Source organism: Anabas testudineus, chromosome 5 (genome assembly GCF_900324465.2).
Source record: "Anabas testudineus chromosome 5, fAnaTes1.2, whole genome shotgun sequence".
NCBI lineage: Eukaryota > Metazoa > Chordata > Actinopteri > Anabantiformes > Anabantidae > Anabas > Anabas testudineus.
In genome coordinates, this window is record NC_046614.1 from 18,796,688 (window position 1) to 18,818,351 (window position 21,664).

The following is a 21,664-nucleotide window of genomic DNA, read 5'->3' on the forward strand; positions in this document are numbered from 1 at the left end:
CGACTACAAACACTTCATTATGTGGTTAAATGCATATTTAATATAATACAAACAACTGCAGCCATATTCACTTCTGATACAGTGTTACCCACAACATGGGTTTGACACAAACTATCAATGCAAATATGTTCTTTGATAATTTGCTTGGTTTTTATAAACGAAACATCAAGGGCACGATGCTGTCACAATAAAATGACGCCATCATCTTGAAAAGAAGAAAACGTGGTCACGATTTAGCAATGGATAAAAAGGACCAGCGAGAAATGTCCACATCTGTAGCAAAAAGTAGGATCAGTCCATCTGATGTCAGTCCTTAATGACTTCATGATCCTGGTTTTCTGCTGCCAGTTTCAGCTGTTTCTGCTTCTCCATGTAGCGGTTTGCTCGCAACGCACACAGGTAGCCTCCATATACTGTCAGCAGCATCATTGAGCCAGAAAAAGCCCGATAGCCGATGTCAGCCAGGCGCTTTCCGGACACCATGATGTGGATCCTGACGGAAGCAGAAACAGGAAGTCAGAGCAGGTTCACAAGCAAAATATTACAAGAACTATAGTGCAGGAGAAATTGCATTGTATGTTTGTCAACTATCAGAGATTTATCTCCATTGATTATACTAGGACAGGTATCTCTTTGTATAGATTAGGCCATTGTGGGCAATGCTTCAAATCTATCAGGTTTCTAGCTATACTGGATTTTAATAATTTTCTCATCAGTGAAATGCAATTTTAGGATTAACCAAAACCTCTCTGGATATTTAATTAGTGAATAGCTTCTCATTTAACTTTTTTTCTAAATTATGCAATAAATAGACTCACTGGCCACTTCATCAGGTACGTCCAGTGGAGGGAGTAACTTATAATGGAAATACTCAAAGCACCCTAAAGTCTGGGGGAGTCTAATGTTTTGGCCTTACTATTTCAAATGAAAGGAGGGGGCTGCAACATTAGAAGCACCTCTAAATGCATATAACACACTCCAGTAGAACTCTACAATCCACTATGATCTCAATACTAAAAATATAGTAGAGTTATCACCTTTCTGAATGAAAATGTGAGAGATTATAATTGTAAAAGTAGAATTGACAGCAGAGCTGTGTTGGATTAAATTAGATTGTAAAGATGCACCTAATACAGTGGCCAGTGAGTGTAGACAGAAATATAAAATATTATAAATACACCCACACTGACTATATTTGAGGGTACTTTGATTATTTCCATTTTAAGCTACTTTTCCCACTACATTTATCTCTCAACTATGGTTGATTAATGTTTTGCAGATGGATTTTTCCACAGAAAGAACTATAGTTCATATAAAACTGGGGCTGCAGCTGATCTTAATTTTAACTATCGATTTACAAAACTCAAAATGTTAAAACGCTATATTTTCTTTTTTAATCTAAATCTTTGCAGCTGACGTGAAGTAGTCGTTAAAGGTTCGTGCTCTTGAGACAGTTAAAGCTGAAATGTTGCCTGAACATCTACAGGTATAGATCAGTAAATAAACGCTGCTGCTTACTGCTACTGTTCTGCACTTACAAGTAAGGGACGCTCAAGCAAAACTCAACATATACCCGTGATCCCATTACCTGTGAAAGATGTCAACTATCCATCACAACTAACACACTCTGAAATTATTGGTAAGTTAATTTACAGATGAGACAAGTTTGACAATAGCTGGAGACATTCAACAGAAAGGTGATGTAACGCTAGCTGAACTTCTCTATATTAAATAGTCTCTATATTAAAAAGGCATGTATATCTGGTTTCATGCACACAAAGATTAAGGATTATCTCTACTATAAAAACAATTCCCCATGTTCCACAGTTAAAAGCTAATTATTTAACGCTACAATTAGCAATAAGTTACAAGCTAAGTTAGCGAGCAGCCGGTTACGCTAAGGTTTGAAATGTGTACACACAAATCAGCATCGGACAAACTATTTCATCTAATTAAAAACACAACTGGTCTCTGTCACGCTCCAACACAAAGCGAACACTTCGGTCGTTTCTTACCTTTGATTTTAAAAGGGACAGGAGGCGTAAAAGGTCGTTGTTATCCTCAATGTCAACATGTGAAGTTAGCAGGCTACTCAATTAGCTTTAGCTTCCGCCCGATAAGGGATCCGACAAGGGACAGTTTTCTCCCCCGGACAAACCCGCGAAAACTTTTCAGAGCGCCACCTACTGACCTGGAGAGGATACAAACTATAATAACATATATCCTTAAAAATGTATTAATACTGAAACTCAGCTACATGTTTATGGTGTTATCCATTTAATATAGCCATTAAATCTGTACAGATAGGTCTTTATCACAGTTTATATCACCGTTTATCACAGGTACAAGTGGTTCCTATTTTCGAAATGTACATAAATATGCTCACATAATATTAAATGTTTCCATTTGCTGCTTTAAATTATATTAATAATCTGGTTGAAAAAAAAGAAAACCTCAGGAATACTTCGATTGGCAACTGAAAAAAAAACAACAACATAGTTCTAATTTTTTGGGCCCCTATGTTTTTCACCCGGAAGCATTTTGGAGGTGCACACAGTAAAATGGCAACATGTTCGATAAATGGCGATTCAGCTGATGAAATAAATGATCCGGGTGCTGCTCCATACGGAAACTTTATTAATTATTACACATTTAATCCACCGGAGAACCGTCTGAGTTTGATCCCAGCCACACTCCTTCAGGATTTAGGTTTCAGCGATGGTCGTCAGACCACACTGATCCTGGACGTGGGATGTAATTCAGGGGTATGTGGAGCACACATACACATTGATGGGGTTTTAGTTAAAGGGTTACTCTAGTTATTTAATTTTGTATTTCTATACAGTCTGATGACTTGTAAGAACCCGACTTTAAGATCTAAATCAACTTATTTGTCATTAAACATTTATCACAACATTCTTAAACTTTGGACAGGTATGGATATGTAAAAGTGGTGGGTCAACTCTTCAACTAACCTGCAATCAAAGCTGTCCCCGTTTTCTTTTTCCTTGTGCCTGACAGGAACTGAGTGTGGCCTTTTACAAGCATCTGGTCCAGGAGCCTCTGTGTGAAGACCAATCAGATGGGAACAAAGTTCACCTGCTGGGTTTTGACTTGGACGAGTTCCTCATTGAGCGGGCCCAGCAGTCCAACCCTCTGCCCGGCAGCATCTCCTTCATCCCTCTGGACATCACTACTGACGCTCCCCAGCTACAGGACTACCTGAACCAGCACGGCTGCTCCCGCTTTCACCTGAGCCTGTGCCTGGCTGTTACCATGTGGGTCCATTTAAACCACGGAGACTCTGGTCTGCTGCAGCTGCTCTCTCGCTTGGCCTCTATCAGCCAGCACATCCTGCTGGAGGCCCAGCCTTGGAAATGCTACCGCTCTGCGGCCCGGCGGCACAGAAAGCTGGGCCGCTCAAACTTTGACCACTTCAAGACCCTGAAGATTCGTGGGGATATGGCAGAACATGTCAAGCAGCACCTGGAGAGACACTGTGGCATGGAGCTGATGCAGAGCTTTGGCAGCACAGCATGGGACCGAAAACTGCTGCTGTTCAAACGAAGAGACGACTGAGGGACAGTGTTTTTATCTAGTGTACAGGAGCAGCAGAGGAAAAAAAAACAAATTTAGGAACAAGAGAAAATGAAGCTGAATTAGTGGACTGACAGCATTATTTTGGAAAATGAATTAAAGTAACTTCTAACATCACATGTTAGAGTTCCAGCTTTTGAAATGAAGATTTGTATTTGTCTTAAGTTACTGTACTGGAAACACAGACTATACTTTAGATTTGGACTCTCGGTTTGACAAAAGAAGCATTTTGAAGAAAGTTAATAGACCAAGCAATTAATCCTATGAAGTATGAAAATTGCCTTCACTTTACATTCATTCATCACAGGTCAACATTTAATTCTGTATATCTAAATGATAGAAAACTGAAAGGAGTGAATCCTCACACTAAAAAAAAAAGCTACAAGTACATATTTACATAAATGTTCTCAACATATTCAATTAAACTAGGACCCCTAGATCTCATTAAGAGTAACTTTTAAAAGTGGTCTCAGCATATTTATTGAACCTTAAACCATGAACCATGTTTTCTTTTGTCACTCACTGCAATGATATTTATATATTAAAACAGTTTTTAAATGTGCAATCAAAACAATGATTAAATGATGTGATTTTCATTAGGAAGAATAAGGTTTTGCTTCTGTTTCACAACTGACTGAACCAAGTGATAAACAAAAACTAAGGCACAACTTTCAAATTTTCATCATTTTAATTACAGAATACTAAAAATAACATTACATAAAATGTCTTTTTAAAAGAAACCATTGAATATTACAAAGGTTGTAAATTTTGTAAAGTTAGGATATAAAATCTTTGAACAGTGGTGCATAATTGAAAAGAAAAATAATTTTCATAAAATGTATATATTAACTGTTCTACTACATAAAAAAAATGAGATGGACACAAATTGCAGACAGACGAGATGAGTGGACACCGCCATTACCGCAGTGAGCTCTCCTTTTAAAGGAAGAAATACTTGAGATGCACAGCACACACCAATCAGCTTAAGTTCTCAAGTTATGTCTATGTTCCAAAAAAAAAAAAAAAAAAAAAAGTTACCATTTACAACGGAAGAAAACAAACGACCTCTAGAGACTACAAAAAGTGACTTGGTGACTGCTCCCAGTATTCACACATATCGATGGGTAAAAACCCGACTAACTGGCCTTGGTTCCATAAACACATACTTTCTTCCACAGGTTTAAGCTGTACAAACAGTTGCAAAATATTGAGAAACCTCATACTTAAATCATTCCACCAAGACAGGGAAATAATCGACTGTTGTCTTTAAGTCTCGTAACACAGCCATTCCTATATCCTACTGTACAACTGGTCAGTCAGATCCACTGAAAGCTACCATGGTCACATAATTCATATCGGGTCAACCATAAGGAATCGGAAAAGACTATACACAAGTGGGGAGAGCACAAAAGGCGGGAAAACATGCATAATCTAACAGTGTGCTTGCTTTCTTCCTCTTCTCTCGAGTTTTACGTCACCCTGTGTCACATCATCATGAGCCCTTGTTAATATGTTTAAATCAACACCACAGAAATGCTCAATAGGAATCACCAGCTGAGGACATTCAGAGCCTGTTTGAACCGCAGATGTCCTTCTACCTGTGCGACACACTGGCCAGTCACGTCCAAACAGAGGTATTTCGTTAGTCTCCTGCCGTTTGGGAGACGGGTTGTGTCACATTTTTGGTAAACAGACACAGATGGAAGGGGAAGCAATCAACAGTTTGTTAAAAATATCTCAAAGATATGGTTTTAATCGAAAATAGCAGTAGTGGTTTCAGTTGCCCATGAAGACCAGCTGGAGAAATCCAGAGAAAACGAGTGAGTGAGAGAAGACAAAAGAGAAAACAGACAATAACCCAGAAGACATCTCAGAAGACAAAAGATGCCTGAGACAACGGAGGCATTCGGAAGGAAATGAGGCGAGAAACACCAGCAGAGCTGCTCAGTTTGGCTGGTCTGTAGCTCAGACAGCTGGAGCCCCCCCCCCACAACAAGAATCCAAGAGCTTCTGCTTATCATGTAAGCTAGTAATGCTGTTTAGGTTCAGATGAGTCCCCCTGAGTTAGTACACAAGTCAGAGTCAGGCAGGCCTCGCCCACTTGTTCGTTAATAAATCGACAAAAAGACATTTAGAATAGAAAGAGGAAAAAAATTTAAAAAACAATTCAGCAACTTTATATCAAGCTTAAAATTAGCTTTGGAGAGAGAGAGAGAGTCCGTCATAGTTTTACAAGGTGGATTAGGGAAGGGTCGAGTCAATGTTGTTAGTGTGGAGGAAGGTGGGAAAATGTTCAAATGAGAATATGGCAGCTCCCACAAAGTGGTGCAGCTGACCTGAGTCCTGCTCATGTTCTGAAAACGCTGGGAACAGATGTGTTGTGAATGTGATGTGCGTTATGTAGTGCCCAACCAAGGACTGGGTTGTGTTTGTTGAGCATGCTAACACTTTGATATTTGTAATCTGACATAATTTTCAAGTGGTGGTTGGTGCAGGTCTGCCCAGCAGGCGAGTGGTTGGGATCTGGTCAGGTGCTGGTGTTGCAGATTATGCTGACTGTGCATCAGTCAGACAGACAGGTAATCAGACAGGCAGGTGAGCTGTAACAGATGTTGGGAACTGAGGCTAGATCAAGGGAGCTGTGTCCATCAGGCCCTTGTTGGGGTCCAGGGTAGCAAAGAAGCGCACATCTCGGTCCTTGTCGGACTGCAGAGCCATCACAGTTTCTTCCAGCTCGTCAGAGTAGGCACAGCCCGGCTCTTTGAAGTACACTGTAAACCAAGGACAAGATTCAGGTATCAAACATAACAAGCTACCAGTCAAAAGCTATTTGAAAGAAGCTCAAGTCAAATGAGGGTTTTTGTCCCACAACGTTAATTGGTCTCATATGACTATTTGCTTACAATCGCTATGCGTTCTCTATAGTTAGCATTTACTATTAGCCCCTGGTGCTTCTAGTTCCCATATAGAGGACACTGCTGAAATTCTGAGGAGAAAATCTTTACCACTCATACCTGTATGCTACTTAAGGAGCTAAAGCCAGAAGAGGATTAACTTCGCTTCGCATAAAGTCTGAACTCAGGGGAAAACAACAACGCTCAAAAATCTGTATATCAGCGATTCTAAAATCACTTGTTAACACAATACATATTATTGACTTCATTTGTACACAAATGTAAACATCAACAGCACACGTTGGGTGTTAACAGAGAATTCAGGGAAAATGTTTAACTACTCCTTTAAAGACAAATCCAGTTATGATTTAGTTTGCATTTACCTTTCTCCATGACACTCTGTCGTAGAGCCTTGGCAACCAGTACGCGGACATTAGCCACCGGATCTGAAGAAAGGCTGAGCAGACTGGGCAGCAGGTGCTGGCTGAACTGCTCCATGGGCATACAATCCTCCTCCACTACAGCCTAAAATACAAGGAAACATGACAACAAAGAGTCATTTAAACAGGTTGGTCTGAAACACAACGAGCCAAAGATGGAAAAGAATGACTCAATTATCAGTCATGAGGATACAACCCTGTTACATATGACAGGAAAAAAAGAAACAAAATTATCTTACCAAGAACAAGAAGCTGACAAACAGGCTCATTAACAAAGAGTTTCCTATCAAAGTGTCTGCATAATACATAGCTGGCATTAGTCACATTCTTTCTGTCATCAGGTTGTCCAACGTGAACAATACATCATAGTTTTATCTGTATCCATTTAGAAATATTGTACTAGAGCATTAAGATCACTACTTAAATGTTTAAAAGTGTTTAGTAAGAAATAAAAAGGAACTGACATTAAAATGTTCCAACAATAAACAGGATTAAAAATTCTGCTCTGTGCTCAATGATCCTTTAATTAGCCGTTTAATTTCTGTTCGTCAGCAGCAGCTCAGACAAACAAACAGGTGCAGCTATCGACAGAGCTGACACCGCTGAATATGCTGTTCAGCCGTTTAATGTGAAGTAAGGTTTAGTTAATTAAATGATAATCACCACAGACCTGGCAGATGAAGGCAAAAGCCTGTCGCCCAACCCACTTGGGACAGTGGCAGAACCTGACGGTGAGTTCATTAATGAAGTTCAGGCCCAGCTCATCAGCACCACATGCATACAGCTTCTGGAGGATCTCTACAACCTGGGAACACAACACGGTTTAAAGATAAGGGTGATAACTGCTTAATACAAAGCACTGTTACTGAAATAAATTTTCATGTTTGGCTGCTAGAACTAGAAAACAGTGCAGACGGAGGCCCTTTGGTAAAAGTACTGCTGTTTCCCATGGTCGTCAGTGCTAGTCATGTTACAACGTATAATGCTAAATCTGAATCATTTCCAAACACAGATGTTTTGTGACCTCACTTGGCCACAATTTCAACAGTGTGACCATGCAACCCCTCTCACAACTGATCATTTTTATACTTCCTTCCACTTTACAGCATTTAGTGTAATTTATCTGTGACTCATTTGTCTTTAGTCCTAGATTTGGAAGTGTTTGTGCTGACACAACATTTTTCATCACCAGATGTTCCTAAACCCGAAAAAGGAAGAAATACAATATTTTGCACTTACCAGCTTGTACGAGATCCACCTGACCTCTGACACTTTGTCAGAACAAAGTGTGAGCGCTATCTGTCTGAGGTAGTCATACACGTCGTAGTGGCTGTACAACTCTATGATCAAGATCAACTGCCTGGAAGGACACAGGAGAGTAGCTTCAGTCACACATACATGAGGATTATACATATAATAGCTTAAAAAAAAAAAATCACTAAAATAAAATAAATCACTTTTTTAAATATTTTATTATTATCAGAAATCAGTCTGTAAAGTAATATTTACGACAGTGATCAGGTAAGGTCAAAGCTTCACTCTAACAGGAAGATGCCCAGGAGACCTACTCTGCCAGCTCGTATCTGAATCTCCAGTTGCGACTGTTGTCTGTCACCATGAATTCCTGCAGCTGGTACAGATACTCTCTCCTCTTGTCAGCGTGCAGCAGCTGCAATGAAAAGCAAAAAATAAATAAATAAATAAAAATAGCACTTCATTGTTAGTTTTTTTCCCCTTGTAAAGTTTGACAATTCAGCTGAGCCCTTTAGCATCATATTCATAACATGTAATATGGAAAACATCTAGTTTTGTCCTCTGTTATCTTAAAATATTATAAAACAAAACTTTAAACATTATTTATCTTACCCACACGTGTTATCACACCTGAACAAGCAGCGGATAACTCTATAACCTCACCTTGAGGAAGTCATATAGGTGTTTGAGCACACCGATGCGGACCTCATCCAAGTCTTTGAGGAAACCATTGAAGATGGGCACCAGATCAGCTGCTGTCAACTGGTCTCCCAGAATAACTGCCAGCTCATGGATGGAGAACGCCAGCGTACGCCTCACCTTCCACTGAGAAGGGAGAGGTAGAAGAGAAAACCCAAAGGATGACGAGACATGAACAAATACTATAACAGCCTTATAATGTGTTTCTAATCTACAATAAACTAGTAAAATCAATGATTGAAAAACAGGCCATATATCTAAACCCTCTCAGTGTCTGATATAGTCCACTTTTATTAGGGTAATGTTTAATGCCGTGATGAGGTAATGAGGTAATAAGGAACTGAGAGCTGTCACAATGTTAATTCCGCTCCTTGAGATGAAGCAGCAGTTTGTACACCCTTTGTACATTTCCTTTTGTTGCCGACATCCTCAAGTGATGTTTCATGTTAAACATCTTTACACCGCATAATTCTAAAATGTCCAAATCAATATCACTCATACAAATTGTGAGAGCAAGGTGGTAAAATCCTTGAGTCAAAAACTGTGGTCTTGGATATCACTGAGAGATACGTCCATAGAGGGCTTATTTTAATCCTTTCACGAGTCAAGTCTGGCAGTGACAAAATAAAGATCAAACTTCTGAAATGTGGCTGCTTCTATTACACCCATTAGGTACACAGAGATAAAACTAATGCAGCCTAATTCAATAGTCCTGCAATAAAGCCTCTTATTTAAGGCGATGTTTAGTTTTTGTATAAAAAAAGATTCAACAGTGTGATCTTGTTCGACGATGTACTGCTGTTTCTAATATTTAGCCCAGCTTGTTGATAGTGAAGGAGGCACTGTGAACTTGTTCAGTTAAAGTGAATGAACAGAAATCTCACAGCTCTCACACTATTTTTCTTTAAGCCTGGATATTTCAAATTGAATTTTACATCAAGCAAACTTTCTGTCAGGAGTGCAGCCTTGAAACACCGAATTCAGCACCGGATTATGATCTCAGGGTTTCCCCATTAGTTTGATTACCTGCACATCAGTTGCAAGTGTTTCATATGTGTCCTTGAGGCAGTGCCAGTTCTGTCGTCCCAGAGTAAGAGCAACCCCTGGCAGGCTGAAGGCACAGTGTTTGGCTATCTCTGTATCCACTGTCTGAGCCCGGGCCGGGTCCGTCATAGAGAGGTACTGATCCAACAGCTGCTGGGGGATGACATTCTGGAGACACAGCAAGAGTGTGATGATCAATGAGGAATCAATACCCATACTAATAAATACCGGTGTTAAGGAGCAGGTCAATACTTTCAGGATGAATATTAGCATTGCTGACTGACCTGGATCTTCGGCTTGTCCTCAGACACTGGGCTATGAGCTAAATCTTCCTTTTCCTCCTCCTCCACACTTTCTATAAGTTCAGACTCCTATGAAAAACACACATATTGATACACACCTTTAGAAAAACAAGCATTAAAGAAGTACATTTTTTGTCTTTTATTTTCTCTGTAAATAAAAGGCCTGAGCTAATGCTGGATTTATAGATGTGTGTAAACAGGCTTTCAGCTATGGAGTATACTATTAGTTACTGATAAGGTACTTATGTACCTTATAGTATACTGTAAGTATAATTATTAAGTCATGGGTGTAATGGGTGTTTCTGATGCTGGTGGAAACTTTAAGAGTGAAGACAATATTATATAAAGCTTCAAAGACATTGCCTCTGCAAAACTTGCAACTTCTGTTCTTTCACAGTGATGTGAAACAACATAAATATAGGCATTTACAGCAGTCGTCTACTGTACAGTAATAAGGTAAAAAATTCATCCAACTCTAATCATCAGCTTCTTAATCTTTGTATTTACTGCATTTTACTTTTTTCTTCTCCCTTGTTTCGCTAGTTTACAGTAGGTAGGGCTCTGTGAAAGATAATGCCATATATTCTGTCAATCAGGATTTATGCAGCAAATTTGAATTTAAGTCAAAATTTGACTCTACTGGTAAAACAGACAAGCAAAGGTTTTGGCATTAAACTTAAATATTTTAAAGTAGCTGATTAATTATATAGTAACCAATTTTCTAGGGCCTTTTTAAGAACTCAATAACCACTCGCATGAAGTATTAATCCAGTTTAGGTATGTGTATGTTAGTATGTGTATGTGTATGTGTATGTGTATGTAGTTATTAAATCCTTTATAATATGCAACACTTGATGTTACACACTGAAATAATCTGAATTGTCTCGTACTAGAACAGGTGAGTCACGAGGAGAATGTTCCTGGTCCTCCAGGGGATCTGTCTGAGTCTCTTCGTCTCCTTGCTCCTGGATAGGACTCGACTCTGAGGCTGTAGGAGTTTCCATCGTTAGCTCCTCTTCTGTGGGACTCTGCTCCTTCTCTGACTGAACCTCCACAGAACTGCTCTCCACAGATGAGCTCTCTGTGTCGTTCTCAGGCTGCAATTCTGACAGGGGTTCAGTTGGGCTGTTGTCTGCTGGACTGTCGAGCTGGGCTGCTTTCAGAGCTGCTGACAACACCTGAACTTGAGCTGGAGGTAAATCAAACATGCATGTCATATATACAGCAACATATTGCCAAAAAATATATACAGTGGTAGCAGATGATTAAATATAATGGCAGCAAAGTGCTGCGTGTCTCTAGCTCATCACAAATATTCTGCCTCTATATACTCACCTTGCACATCAGGATCATCCATGTGTGGTTGCAAACGGTCCAAAACCATTTGGATCTGGTCACTGGTAGCTTTGCTGTGACTGGATTTAGAATCAGGACAATTATCTTCAGGTGCCTCCTCCTCTGTCTCTGTCTTTTCCTCCTTCTCTGTCGCTTTCACTGATGTTTGACTACTTAGCATTTCCAGTTCACCGCTGATGTCTGGTAAAGGAGACCTCCAGTAGTGGAAAGAATTAAAGTTCTCATCTGTATGCTCTGTCTCTTCTGTGTTCTTAGCATTGTTTGTAGTTGTGGCGCTGCCGCTGCTCCCGTTTGAGATGGTGTGGGTGAAGACATCGTGCACCTCTACAGAAAGAGTGTGGTTGTCGTCAAAGCCGTGAATGTCCTCACTGTCAGCGGTTGACACATGCTCTGGGGACGGTGTGGCACGGCCATCCTGGTTTGGTGGTGTGTGAGCAATGGTTCTGTCTGTGTGGCAGACGCTAGTGTCGGAGCAGTTCAGGGAGTTTAAGGAGCAGTTGCTGAAATGAGAGAAACAAAATATATATATTAATACCTAGGCGGAGCTTTAAATGTAATAACTGCTACCACGTGATTGGCCTCATTGGCTGCACTATGCAAAGCAAAGAAGACTAGACCCGAGTTTAAAATTGGTCAAACCTTGTCAAAGTGTACATTGTAGGCAATAAAGAGTAAATTTCACACTCCCTAAAGTCCATCTCTGAAGATAACATGACAATGTAGGTAACATAGAAAGGGAAAAAATAGAAAACAACTTATGTCAACTTCAATTCCTTTCATGTCTGTGCAGATAAACCTTTAAATAAGAAGAAAAAACTGGTCTGTCCCGCTCATGCCCAGTGAGTTATGACCGCGATTCGCTGGAAACTTTAAGCTGCCAACATATGTGCTACAGAAACCAATGTATTGATTTTACTGAATTAAATAACATTATCTGTCGAACTTTGACCTACTGAAATACACAAAGAGTTCAGACCACTGACTCCAGTATTATTTGACAAACTTTAAAGAGACATGTATATTAGTACCTGTCTGATGTACACTTGGGGACCTCTAGTAAGGCACCATCTTCTCTGAAATAAAGGCCTGTGCTGGAGGGATTGGCAAAGGTGGAGATGAATCGTCCTAGAGACTGAAAGGCAGCCTGGCGCACCTAAAAGTGGAGCAAAGAGCAATCAGATTTAGGATTTTCAGAAGTCTTATGGCATTTTCAAACTGACAGTTCCTTTGTTCTGGTCCAAATTAGTGGACCACTAACAAAACAAACAAACAAACAAACAAAAAAAAAAAATCAAGCATCAATTTGTGAATTCAGTTTACAGAAAGATCCAAGCAATTTAAAAAGCAATGTTACAAGCCTCAAAAGAAAAATTTAATCCATTCCACAGCTAAATGAATATGGGGCAGAAACAAACAGCAAGAAGATCCTGTTCTATACATGTGATCTGTCTCTGTACTTCAGACCACTGTTGGTAAGTTACACATTTGGTCATTTTTGTACACAATTTTTATAAAGTACAGTTTTAGAGATCCTCCCTCATTTTTGCCTTTGTGTTTCTTTATAGGAAACAGATACTTTATGAAACAACTGCTCTATTTTCATCATTCTCCACACAGGAAGTTACAAATGTGCTTCACATTTTATGCAATTGTACAGACTGCAGTGTGTGTGTATCTTACCCAGCGGGACTGGTCACTGATGAGGCTGATGAAGAGGGGGGACAGTTTTGTGCGTCGCACCTCTGGAGATGTGGAATTAGAGACCATCATAAAGCACTCAGCACAGGCTTTCCTGATGCCCCATAGACTGTCTGAGCACAGATCGAAGAACTTGGGCATCTGTGTTCAAAGCAAAACCAAATCAGAACTTGAATCTAACACTGAGTATTTAAACTCTAAAAGGATTTGTACATAAGAGCAAATAGTAGAATTCATTTGATACTGTGAAGCTGCAAGACTTTGACTACACTGCGATCAAACACACATAACTTGACGTGCTGGATGTGATGTTATACATGTTAAGACTTGAGTCAGGAAAAGCCTGAAGGAAACCTGTGTTAAACGTTGATGTTACATAATGATGTTAACTCTGAAGTCTCACCAGTAGTTTTTCTGTTGCCTCCTGACCTACAATGGAACAAAACTCTCCAAAATTGGCTGCACAGACCTGAAAACATGATGAAAAAATTAACAACAGAGCAAAATAAAGTGCTTAATGCATTATATTAAAAACCTTCTCTTGTTACTATAATAACTATTTAGGTGGTTAAATGTCTTCTAGCTCATTGACAGTGTTCCTGTAAGATTTTTCTTTACTTTACTACTTTACACATTTGTTTTTGTGTAATGCCCCGGGGTTGTTTGCATATTTTTACATTCCTTATTTACATGGCCTTGTTGACAAAAAATATGCCAACCACTCTGGCATCTGGACTTTGATCAGAAAAGCCAAACTAAATTACAGTGATTTTCAATAATTGTTTGATCATATCTGTATCTTTCCTTTTCAAAGTTTACATTATTATGGCAATACATTTATCAACCATCTATTAATACAAAGAAATCAAAGAAGTGTTATACATATGGAAATAATTTGAAAACTATAGTTATAGACGATCTGCTCTGATTAAATGTAAGACAAGTTGTATTTTTTGACAATAGTGTTGTTTACTGATGGGTCACTGAATTAAATGAAGACTAGTATATTGAATTAAAACTGAAGCCCTGGGCCCACAAATGTTTAAGTAGGTTGCTGAGTTTAAGAATCAAATTGAGTTGAATAAAATAAATAAATACTGTTATATTATTACTGGCACATATATAAAATACTATACTAATACTACTCTTCCACAAACTATACAAGTCAAACTAGTGCATTAACGTTCTTCACAAAAACAATAGCATAGTGTTGCCTAAGTTGTGAAAAACAGAATTAAGGGTGACTCACAATTTACGTGTTCTTTCCTGAGTCAGTTGACTTTATTCACACCCAAAACACAATTACACTCTAGCTCAAATAAGTGTTCACTCAGTTGTGACTGCTGTATGAAAATGAATATCTTGTAGGTTCAGGCTCATTTTTAAACTATCTCGATGTTCGAGGTAGCAAAGGCGAACATGGTTTGGAGGTTTGTTACCTTGCGGACTTGGAAGAGCCTGGCATCGCTGCACAGGTCACAGAAACGTGGCAAGAGTAGATGTTCCACTGTGTCTTTGTTTAACATGGTGACTACTTTACACATAATCTGTAAGAGGATACACATGAACAGCTTTTAGTGGCATCTCAACTCAATGATTTAGCTTCAACTTCATTAACTATTCTGTACTGATAAAAGGAAACTATATGAAGATTTGTACTGATCAGTGAAGTTTTTCAGAAAAAGGTAAGGGAGCTCCAGTGACGGAGTAGCAATGAAGAAAATGGAGATGGAAATAGGTTCTGCTTAAACTCGGAAGTTCAATAGTGCAATACAAATTTAATTTATATAATTTTCAGTCATGTATCAAAAGTCATGTATTATTGAAAAACAGTATGCTTATGCCTTACACCATGAAGCAACAAAAAAGAAACACACTATGTCTTCATGTCTGCATTGAGCTTAATTAAACAGCTGAGAAATCAACTATACTTATAAAACCATGTGTATTTTAAGTTGTATTTCAGGCTTTTATCAGACATTATTAAACTTGCATTCAAAAAAAAAGAAAAAAAAAAAAAATTTTAATCACAAATGGATATTCTTACAGCAACTGCCTCTATTTTGTAGTCATCATCACTGCTGGGTTCTGTAAGGTCCAGCAGAACTGGACAAACTTTGGTCTCCATGTCGGCTTTAGAGATAAGTCCCTGCTCCAACAGAACTAGTAGTGCTGCCTGGCTCGTCTTTCGCACCTAGAAAAGAGCAGGTACGTTTAAAACCAGCTAAAAAAACATGATTTAGCATGATAAAGTAATTTTTCCTACTTCTCAACTTTTTAAAAATTTTCCCCACAGTTTGTCTTTCTTTGATATATGCCAGTCTCAAGAGAACTGTGGACATTTTGGCTATATAAGCATTATAACATACTGGTATAAAACCTGTAACATGTAATATATAATTTATCACTACTTTAGAAAATACAAAAGTATGTTTGACCCCTGTGCTATGCTGTGTTTACAAAACACATAATTACAAAAGTCAGCTAGAAAACTGGTTTGAGTTGAATAATGAAACCTACCTGGTTATTTGGATCAGTGAGATACCGGACCACAATTGGTACTAAGTATCTTGAGAAAGCAGCTGGAAAATTCGGTCGGCTTTCGTGTAAAAACATTGCAATGTTGGGGACCTGCTCCATCAGTTCTGCTCGTACTGTAGGTTCTGAGTACACACATGACATTATACAATTAATAAACATGAATGTGTGCATTACAGGGCAGCAATGTGCTCTACAACCTTGTAGAGATTCAACCCTAAAAGAGTTTAATTACATTGACTGAAAAGAAAAAACGTAAGGACATTACTAAACAAAAAATAGGAAATGCATCTACCTCCATCCTCAGACATTCTGGCAACTGTCTCCATGACACTGATAAAGTCATTTTCATTGTCGCTGAACTCTCGAAGCACATCAAGCAGGCCACGAGCCACGATCTGCCTAGAAAGCAATACGAGCAAGTTAGTAAACTGCCTGCCATTACCTAAAAGCCCTGAGTGCACACAGCATAACACATAGAGCTGACAGAGCTGTCAAGTATTCACATTCGTACTTGGAAATGTCAGTAAGGCTTGAACTGTCAGAGCTGAGCATGAAAAGCATGAAGCAACTAAACATGTTTGTATGAGGAAAACAGACTAGTATTAAATGCTTGCAGAGGCCTGGTGATTAAGGTAAAGAATAAACACATGCTAAGGAGTTTTAAATACACCGAGTATATGTGACAGTTTTTAGTGCTTCGTTAGAATATACATAACAGATACAAATAACCATTTAAACCTATAATACTACTATTGTCAACCTATTGCCATGTTTAGAAAGACTATTCATTTTAAGTCTTTTGACATTTCTGCACCATAGAGTTAACCCAGGCATGTGATTAGTAAATACACAAGAATGCAGACAGTCATCTGAAGGACTATGAAAGAACAAGTCTAAAGATGATTTGAGATAATTGAATAATAAGTGTATTGTTGTGCAATTATTATGCTAAAAACATAGTGAAGACAGCAATGATTTCCCTGCAATCAGTGAACATTTGTCAACCAGTATGTTTCAGTAGTTTAACAGCTTTAAAACATTTAAATATCTGGTTCCAGAAGTGACACGTCTGAATCAATTTCACAGATGTTTCCTTGTTACTAAGTTCAACTAGGTCACAGATGTTTCCTTGTTGCCAAGATTGACTAAGAGTGGTATAATGGTATTGACACAAATAGACCACACTACTGCGGGTACATTTAAATCACAGTTTGTGTATTCATTATTATCATAAAAACAAACAAAAAAAAGGATTCATTCTGTCTTCTAGGAAATAACCACAATAATTATATGAAATATATATTGTGTATAAAATACTGTGCTTAGACATACTGGGTAATAACTAATAAATAAAATGGGTTTGTATCAGTTCAGTTGAGTTGTATCAACATTAGTGAAAGTTTATATGCACTTAATTAGGCTTGCACAGGAAATCCATGTTTAGAGCAAATGAGTACCTTTGACATCTACCTTTATTAATTTATTAAGTTAAGAGTTATTTTTTGTTTAGTGCCAGTCAAAGCTTCCTGACCAACAGCACAGGAAGAGAAAAAAAACTGATGCACATTTCCCATTACAAACATTGAACTTAAAAAAATAAAATAAAAAATCTGCAAATTATTATCACTGTCAGAGTGCAGTAGTTACAGTTTTAGTTTGACTTTAGATGGACATTTAAAAATATGAAGACATTTCTCTCATTTTAGCAGCTCTGCTTCGAGAAAGTGGATTGTAACCTTGTTACTTGAGTGCCACGCACTGACTGTGGACATGACCATGGTCAGAAATAAAACCATATTCAGATTACAGCATGATGTGGGTCATTTTTTGTGTTTTTAACTGCACTTTTTCAATTTATAAGATCTAAACATGAAAAAGAGCCTTTGCATTCAATCGCCCTCGGCTTGCTCATCAGGGACAATCTGATTCATACGCATTCACTGTTCATATAAACTTCCATAGTTTCTTTGGTTGTGTACAGCTGCTTTGCGACAATGACAATTGTTACAAGTGCTATACAAATAAAATTGAATTGAATTGCATTGAATTCAATCTCAGTTACAGCAGCCAACAGCAGATGTAGCAGAAAATAATGCAAGACAGATTTCTGGATGAAGCTTTAACAGGTCAAGTTGTCAAACACCACAATCTTTTCAGCCCTACAGCATGTGTTGCATGTGCATCCATTGTAGTTTGACTGTGTCACCTCAAAACTTAAGGTTAATTGGTCCAGCAATACAAATGAACATATAACAATATATTGCTCTCTACTATTTGTCACTATCTGTGAATAACTTCTATGACCATGTTTTTCAAGTTATCTGACTGGTCAGTGATCAAGCTGTTGAGAACTGATCCTCTGAAGTTAGGGTGATCTACCATAGTTAAAACCAAATTAAATCCAAAGATAGCAGAGTACCTTAGACACTTAATTGTATGGTTTTAATCATTTTGCTCTACACGGGCTTCCACTTACCTGTTGAACACATTTTCACTGAAGGCATACTTTTCTAGCCTCCCAAGAGGAGTTAGGTTGTCTTGTCCTGCATCAAGGAAGGCTGTGATGCGAATGCCGTCACACTCTGAACCATAGTCATCAAATCCAACTTTGGTAGGAAGATAAACAAAATTGTATTATCAGGCAAACTGGAATAATGGCTGGGTATAATGTCTACGACCTCAAACCACTTAAATGAGGAGACTGAAAGATGTATCACAATAGTTACACTGCCTTGTTGATGATAATGAGTCAGGCTAAATGTCAGCATGGATAAAGCACAAAGGCTCAAGTGTGACTGATTATTCCATTTAATGTTCCAACCATAAATACACACTGGCTGTGTGCAGGTGGATCTAAATCCTGTTTCATCACCCTGGCTAATGCTGACAACAGAGACTGTTGGTCTATATAACTGCTAATAATAGCAGGGCATAAAACCCTGAAATACTGTTGACAGCTTTAAATTTCATGAGAGAACTTGGTTGCCAGAAGATAGCACTTCAATATACCTGCTGAAGCGGGAAAGAAAAACTGTGTTCCACATATAGTATATGCAAGAAATAAATGCATGAATCCAGGTATTGTTTAATGTGTTGTATGCAAATTGTGGTATATGAGTACTCACAGTCATCCATATCGTCATGGCCATCTTCAAAATATAAAGATAGACCTGCAAGGATAAGGGAATTAGAGGGGAGAATCTATAGTGTCAAACCTGTCATCAACATACCATCACTGTCTCCATACACCACCACCCCTGACAAAATGAAAGGAGATCTGATTGGTGTTTCACAAACTGACACTTACTAAGAAAGGACAACGTTTTCTTGTGGTTAAATGTGATTCAAACTGTGGTCTTGCTGATTAATCATCAACACGTTATGCATTAACGTTACGTGATGTTGGAGTAGTGACATGTATTATAGCAATGAAGGATAACAAACAACAAAGACGTATTGTCTCACTTGTTTTCTTTTTTGTTTTTGTTTGTTTGTTTGTTTTTTTGAATGAATGAGATTCCTCCAATAACCTGTAATATTCAAGTGAAAATCCACAAGACCCCATTGGCAAAGGTGCTGGAGACTGTCATTAAGTGATTAAATGACAAATATGTCATGACTATTCTTGAATATATGGTATATACTCAATTGCCAGTTTATTGTTCCCCCAAATAAAATGAATCAAGTCTAATAGTCCAATAGTCTTGCAATAAAAGCTAATCTCACATAGGATAATATTGTTATTGCTGTATATTATACAAAAAAACGCTAATTACCTTTCATTTATGCCATTGATTTAAACAGGGCGATCAAAATAAGAGAAATTGTCTGCTAGTATTATGCAATATAATTCAACACTACCACTACCAACTGCAGCTTCCAAATTATATATAGTTCAGTCAACACATCTCTATTATCAGCATAAAAAATAAACATTATAAGCTCTGTAATGGTAAGCTTTATTGCAGGACTTCTGTATTCGACAGACTTGTTTTTTGTTTGATGTATCTAATAAACTGGCAAGTATATCTCTAATTTTTCCACTCTGTTTGGTGTGTGTATATTTAGCAACTTTAACCGATTCACGTTGTATACACCAAATGCTCAGCCACAATGCATGCAATATCCTGTTTTCAATTATGTACTGTACAACAGTTCTTGGACTTTTGTTGTGGTGACACTTCCTTGGGTGGAATCAATACGGTCTGTCTTATCTTATTTTAGCTACATTTGTTTAGGTCAGTTTTCACTGAGTTCCTTTGAGTGTTTTCCAGTAAAATATAGAACAAACTGGGATTTCACCCTAAAACATAACATAACATAAAGGGCATAAAGTTTTGTGGCCTAAACTAAAACCACAATGTCCATGTCACTTTCCTACATGCAAAATGTTTCTTTGCCATTAACTCTACATGTGTATAAAAAAAAAAAAAAAAATAGTGTCAACACCTGTATTTATAAACATTTTTATTATTTTTGAAAAAGTGTTTGGCACCCTACTTAATGACACTAATTTGAATTCCCAAGTGTTTATTACTGATGTATAATCAGATTGTTACATTGATAAATGAAAATAGTAAGTAAAAAGTCAAACTATTTGTTCAAAGTACTCTGGTTAAATTCTCTAAAACCTGTATGACAAAAACACACAAGTGCTTCTTTATGTTGATGATCACATATTTGGCTAATCATTAAGTTAGATCTCTAATATCTGTAGCGTTACGTTAAAGAAAACGAAAACGAAAATCACAAACAAGGAACTAATTAAGTCTCCAGATTAAACTCCAATCTAGCTTGTTGTTTGGTTTCCCACTGAATGCTGTTACATGTGATCAAATGGGTGATATGTGTGTGATAGCTTGCGTAAGATCCAGACACTAGCTACAAGACTTGGCCTTTTTACATTTCCAGTGCCAGTCAGCACTGGATACAGGACAACAGCAGGTTAGGATAGTCAAAAGAAGAGCCCAGAAATGAGTCCCGCAAGGAGAAGCATGTGGTGGGTCGGCTACAGCCTGTGTTTACAGCTGGGCAAGCAAGGGAATGTGCTCCAAATAAAAACAACTCCGATCTCAATAAGATGCATGAAATGTGTTTTTCCATAAGTGGAGTGAATATTGTTGCCACTGGTCTAACATTACCTTCAAACCACATAATGCAAATGAAAATATTTCTTCTTTGTTATTGTATAAAGGAGGATTTGGTCAGCTTATGGCTGAAAATGACTTTAGCAACTAGGCTAACATTAGCTAGGTCAACTAGCTAGCCTTTGCTATGACAACAGTCCGGTAATAAACACGAATGAAAGTAAGCGATAGTGTCCGACTATAGTGGACACTGATGATTTAAAAATAAACTGCATGTACTGAGCAGTTATACGTTTCAATGTAGCCCCAAAGTCACCAATTTCAATAGCCCGGAGTGGCTTTCGTTAGCTAATAGCTAGTAGTGCTAAGTTTGCTAACACGGCTTGTCCAGCCCTTTCGCTTGACTTGGCTCGCCTTAGCTAGCATTTCACAGGGGGTAACCTCAAATGCAGTAAAACACGAGACGCTATTATAACTATTTCAAGTCTGAATACTACAGTATCACTTTGACAGCACAAACATAGGGGTGAAGTATAGAAGTAAATACTGTTTTAAAAGTCTCATTACCTGCCATCTTGAGTATCGGCTCGGCTCTGCGGGCTGCCGTCCCGGTATGGGCTGTCACCACCGCACAGCTGTCACTCAAACAAGGCACCAAACTACTTCCTGAAAGTACTTCCTGATGCTGATATCCACTAGTTTATTATATTTTAAACACCTAAAAAGATTACCGTTCTTGATATTGGGCGCTA

The 21,664-nt window shown here is 38.2% G+C and overlaps 3 protein-coding genes across 4 annotated transcripts; 1 reads left to right on the top strand and 2 right to left on the bottom strand.

Moving 5' to 3' along the window:
- Nucleotides 1-17: 17 nt before the first annotated feature.
- On the bottom strand, nucleotides 18-3,042 carry LOC113154362 (cytochrome c oxidase assembly protein COX14 homolog). Its single transcript, XM_026348512.1, has 3 exons — nucleotides 2,976-3,042; nucleotides 2,016-2,191; nucleotides 18-493 (listed from the first exon to the last, which is right to left on the bottom strand). Exon 3 carries the CDS (start codon nucleotides 481-483, stop codon nucleotides 307-309), a length of 177 nt encoding a protein of 58 aa, XP_026204297.1. The 5' UTR covers nucleotides 484-493; nucleotides 2,016-2,191; nucleotides 2,976-3,042; the 3' UTR covers nucleotides 18-306.
- Nucleotides 2,546-4,644, top strand: LOC113154360 (pre-miRNA 5'-monophosphate methyltransferase). 2 transcript variants are annotated; one of them, XM_026348510.1, is made up of 3 exons: nucleotides 2,546-2,765; nucleotides 3,022-3,383; nucleotides 3,417-4,644. In XM_026348510.1, the coding sequence occupies exons 1-3, from the start codon at nucleotides 2,562-2,564 to the stop codon at nucleotides 3,577-3,579; spliced, it is 729 nt and encodes a 242-aa protein (XP_026204295.1). In that variant the 5' UTR covers nucleotides 2,546-2,561; the 3' UTR covers nucleotides 3,580-4,644. The 2 variants fall into 2 exon arrangements, with proteins under 2 accessions (XP_026204295.1, XP_026204294.1); XM_026348509.1 differs by having other exon boundaries at nucleotides 3,022-4,644.
- Nucleotides 4,609-21,596, bottom strand: ppp4r1l (protein phosphatase 4, regulatory subunit 1-like). Its single transcript, XM_026348506.1, has 20 exons — nucleotides 21,480-21,596; nucleotides 18,951-18,995; nucleotides 18,302-18,431; nucleotides 16,118-16,224; nucleotides 15,805-15,947; nucleotides 15,332-15,478; nucleotides 14,724-14,831; nucleotides 13,688-13,753; nucleotides 13,267-13,425; nucleotides 12,615-12,739; nucleotides 11,566-12,086; nucleotides 11,121-11,419; nucleotides 10,213-10,299; nucleotides 9,911-10,096; nucleotides 8,849-9,010; nucleotides 8,500-8,600; nucleotides 8,171-8,291; nucleotides 7,602-7,736; nucleotides 6,875-7,016; nucleotides 4,609-6,368 (listed from the first exon to the last, which is right to left on the bottom strand). Exons 1-20 carry the CDS (start codon nucleotides 21,484-21,486, stop codon nucleotides 6,223-6,225), a joined length of 2,937 nt encoding a protein of 978 aa, XP_026204291.1. The 5' UTR covers nucleotides 21,487-21,596; the 3' UTR covers nucleotides 4,609-6,222.
- Nucleotides 21,597-21,664: the final 68 nt, after the last annotated feature.

Bases quoted from the DNA above. Each gene is read 5' to 3' on its own strand.
- LOC113154362 (XM_026348512.1), bottom strand. From the start codon at position 483: ATGGTGTCCGGAAAGCGCCTGGCTGACATCGGCTATCGGGCTTTTTCT.
- LOC113154360 (XM_026348509.1), top strand. From the start codon at position 2,562: ATGGCAACATGTTCGATAAATGGCGATTCAGCTGATGAAATAAATGAT. The intron at 2,766-3,021 runs GTATGTGGAGCA...TGTGCCTGACAG, and splicing joins ACGTGGGATGTAATTCAGGG to GAACTGAGTGTGGCCTTTTA.
- ppp4r1l (XM_026348506.1), bottom strand. The intron at 7,737-8,170 runs GTAAGTGCAAAA...TTGTGTTCCCAG, and splicing joins GGTGGATCTCGTACAAGCTG to GTTGTAGAGATCCTCCAGAA. The intron at 6,369-6,874 runs GTAAATGCAAAC...CTTGGTTTACAG, and splicing joins ACAGAGTGTCATGGAGAAAG to TGTACTTCAAAGAGCCGGGC.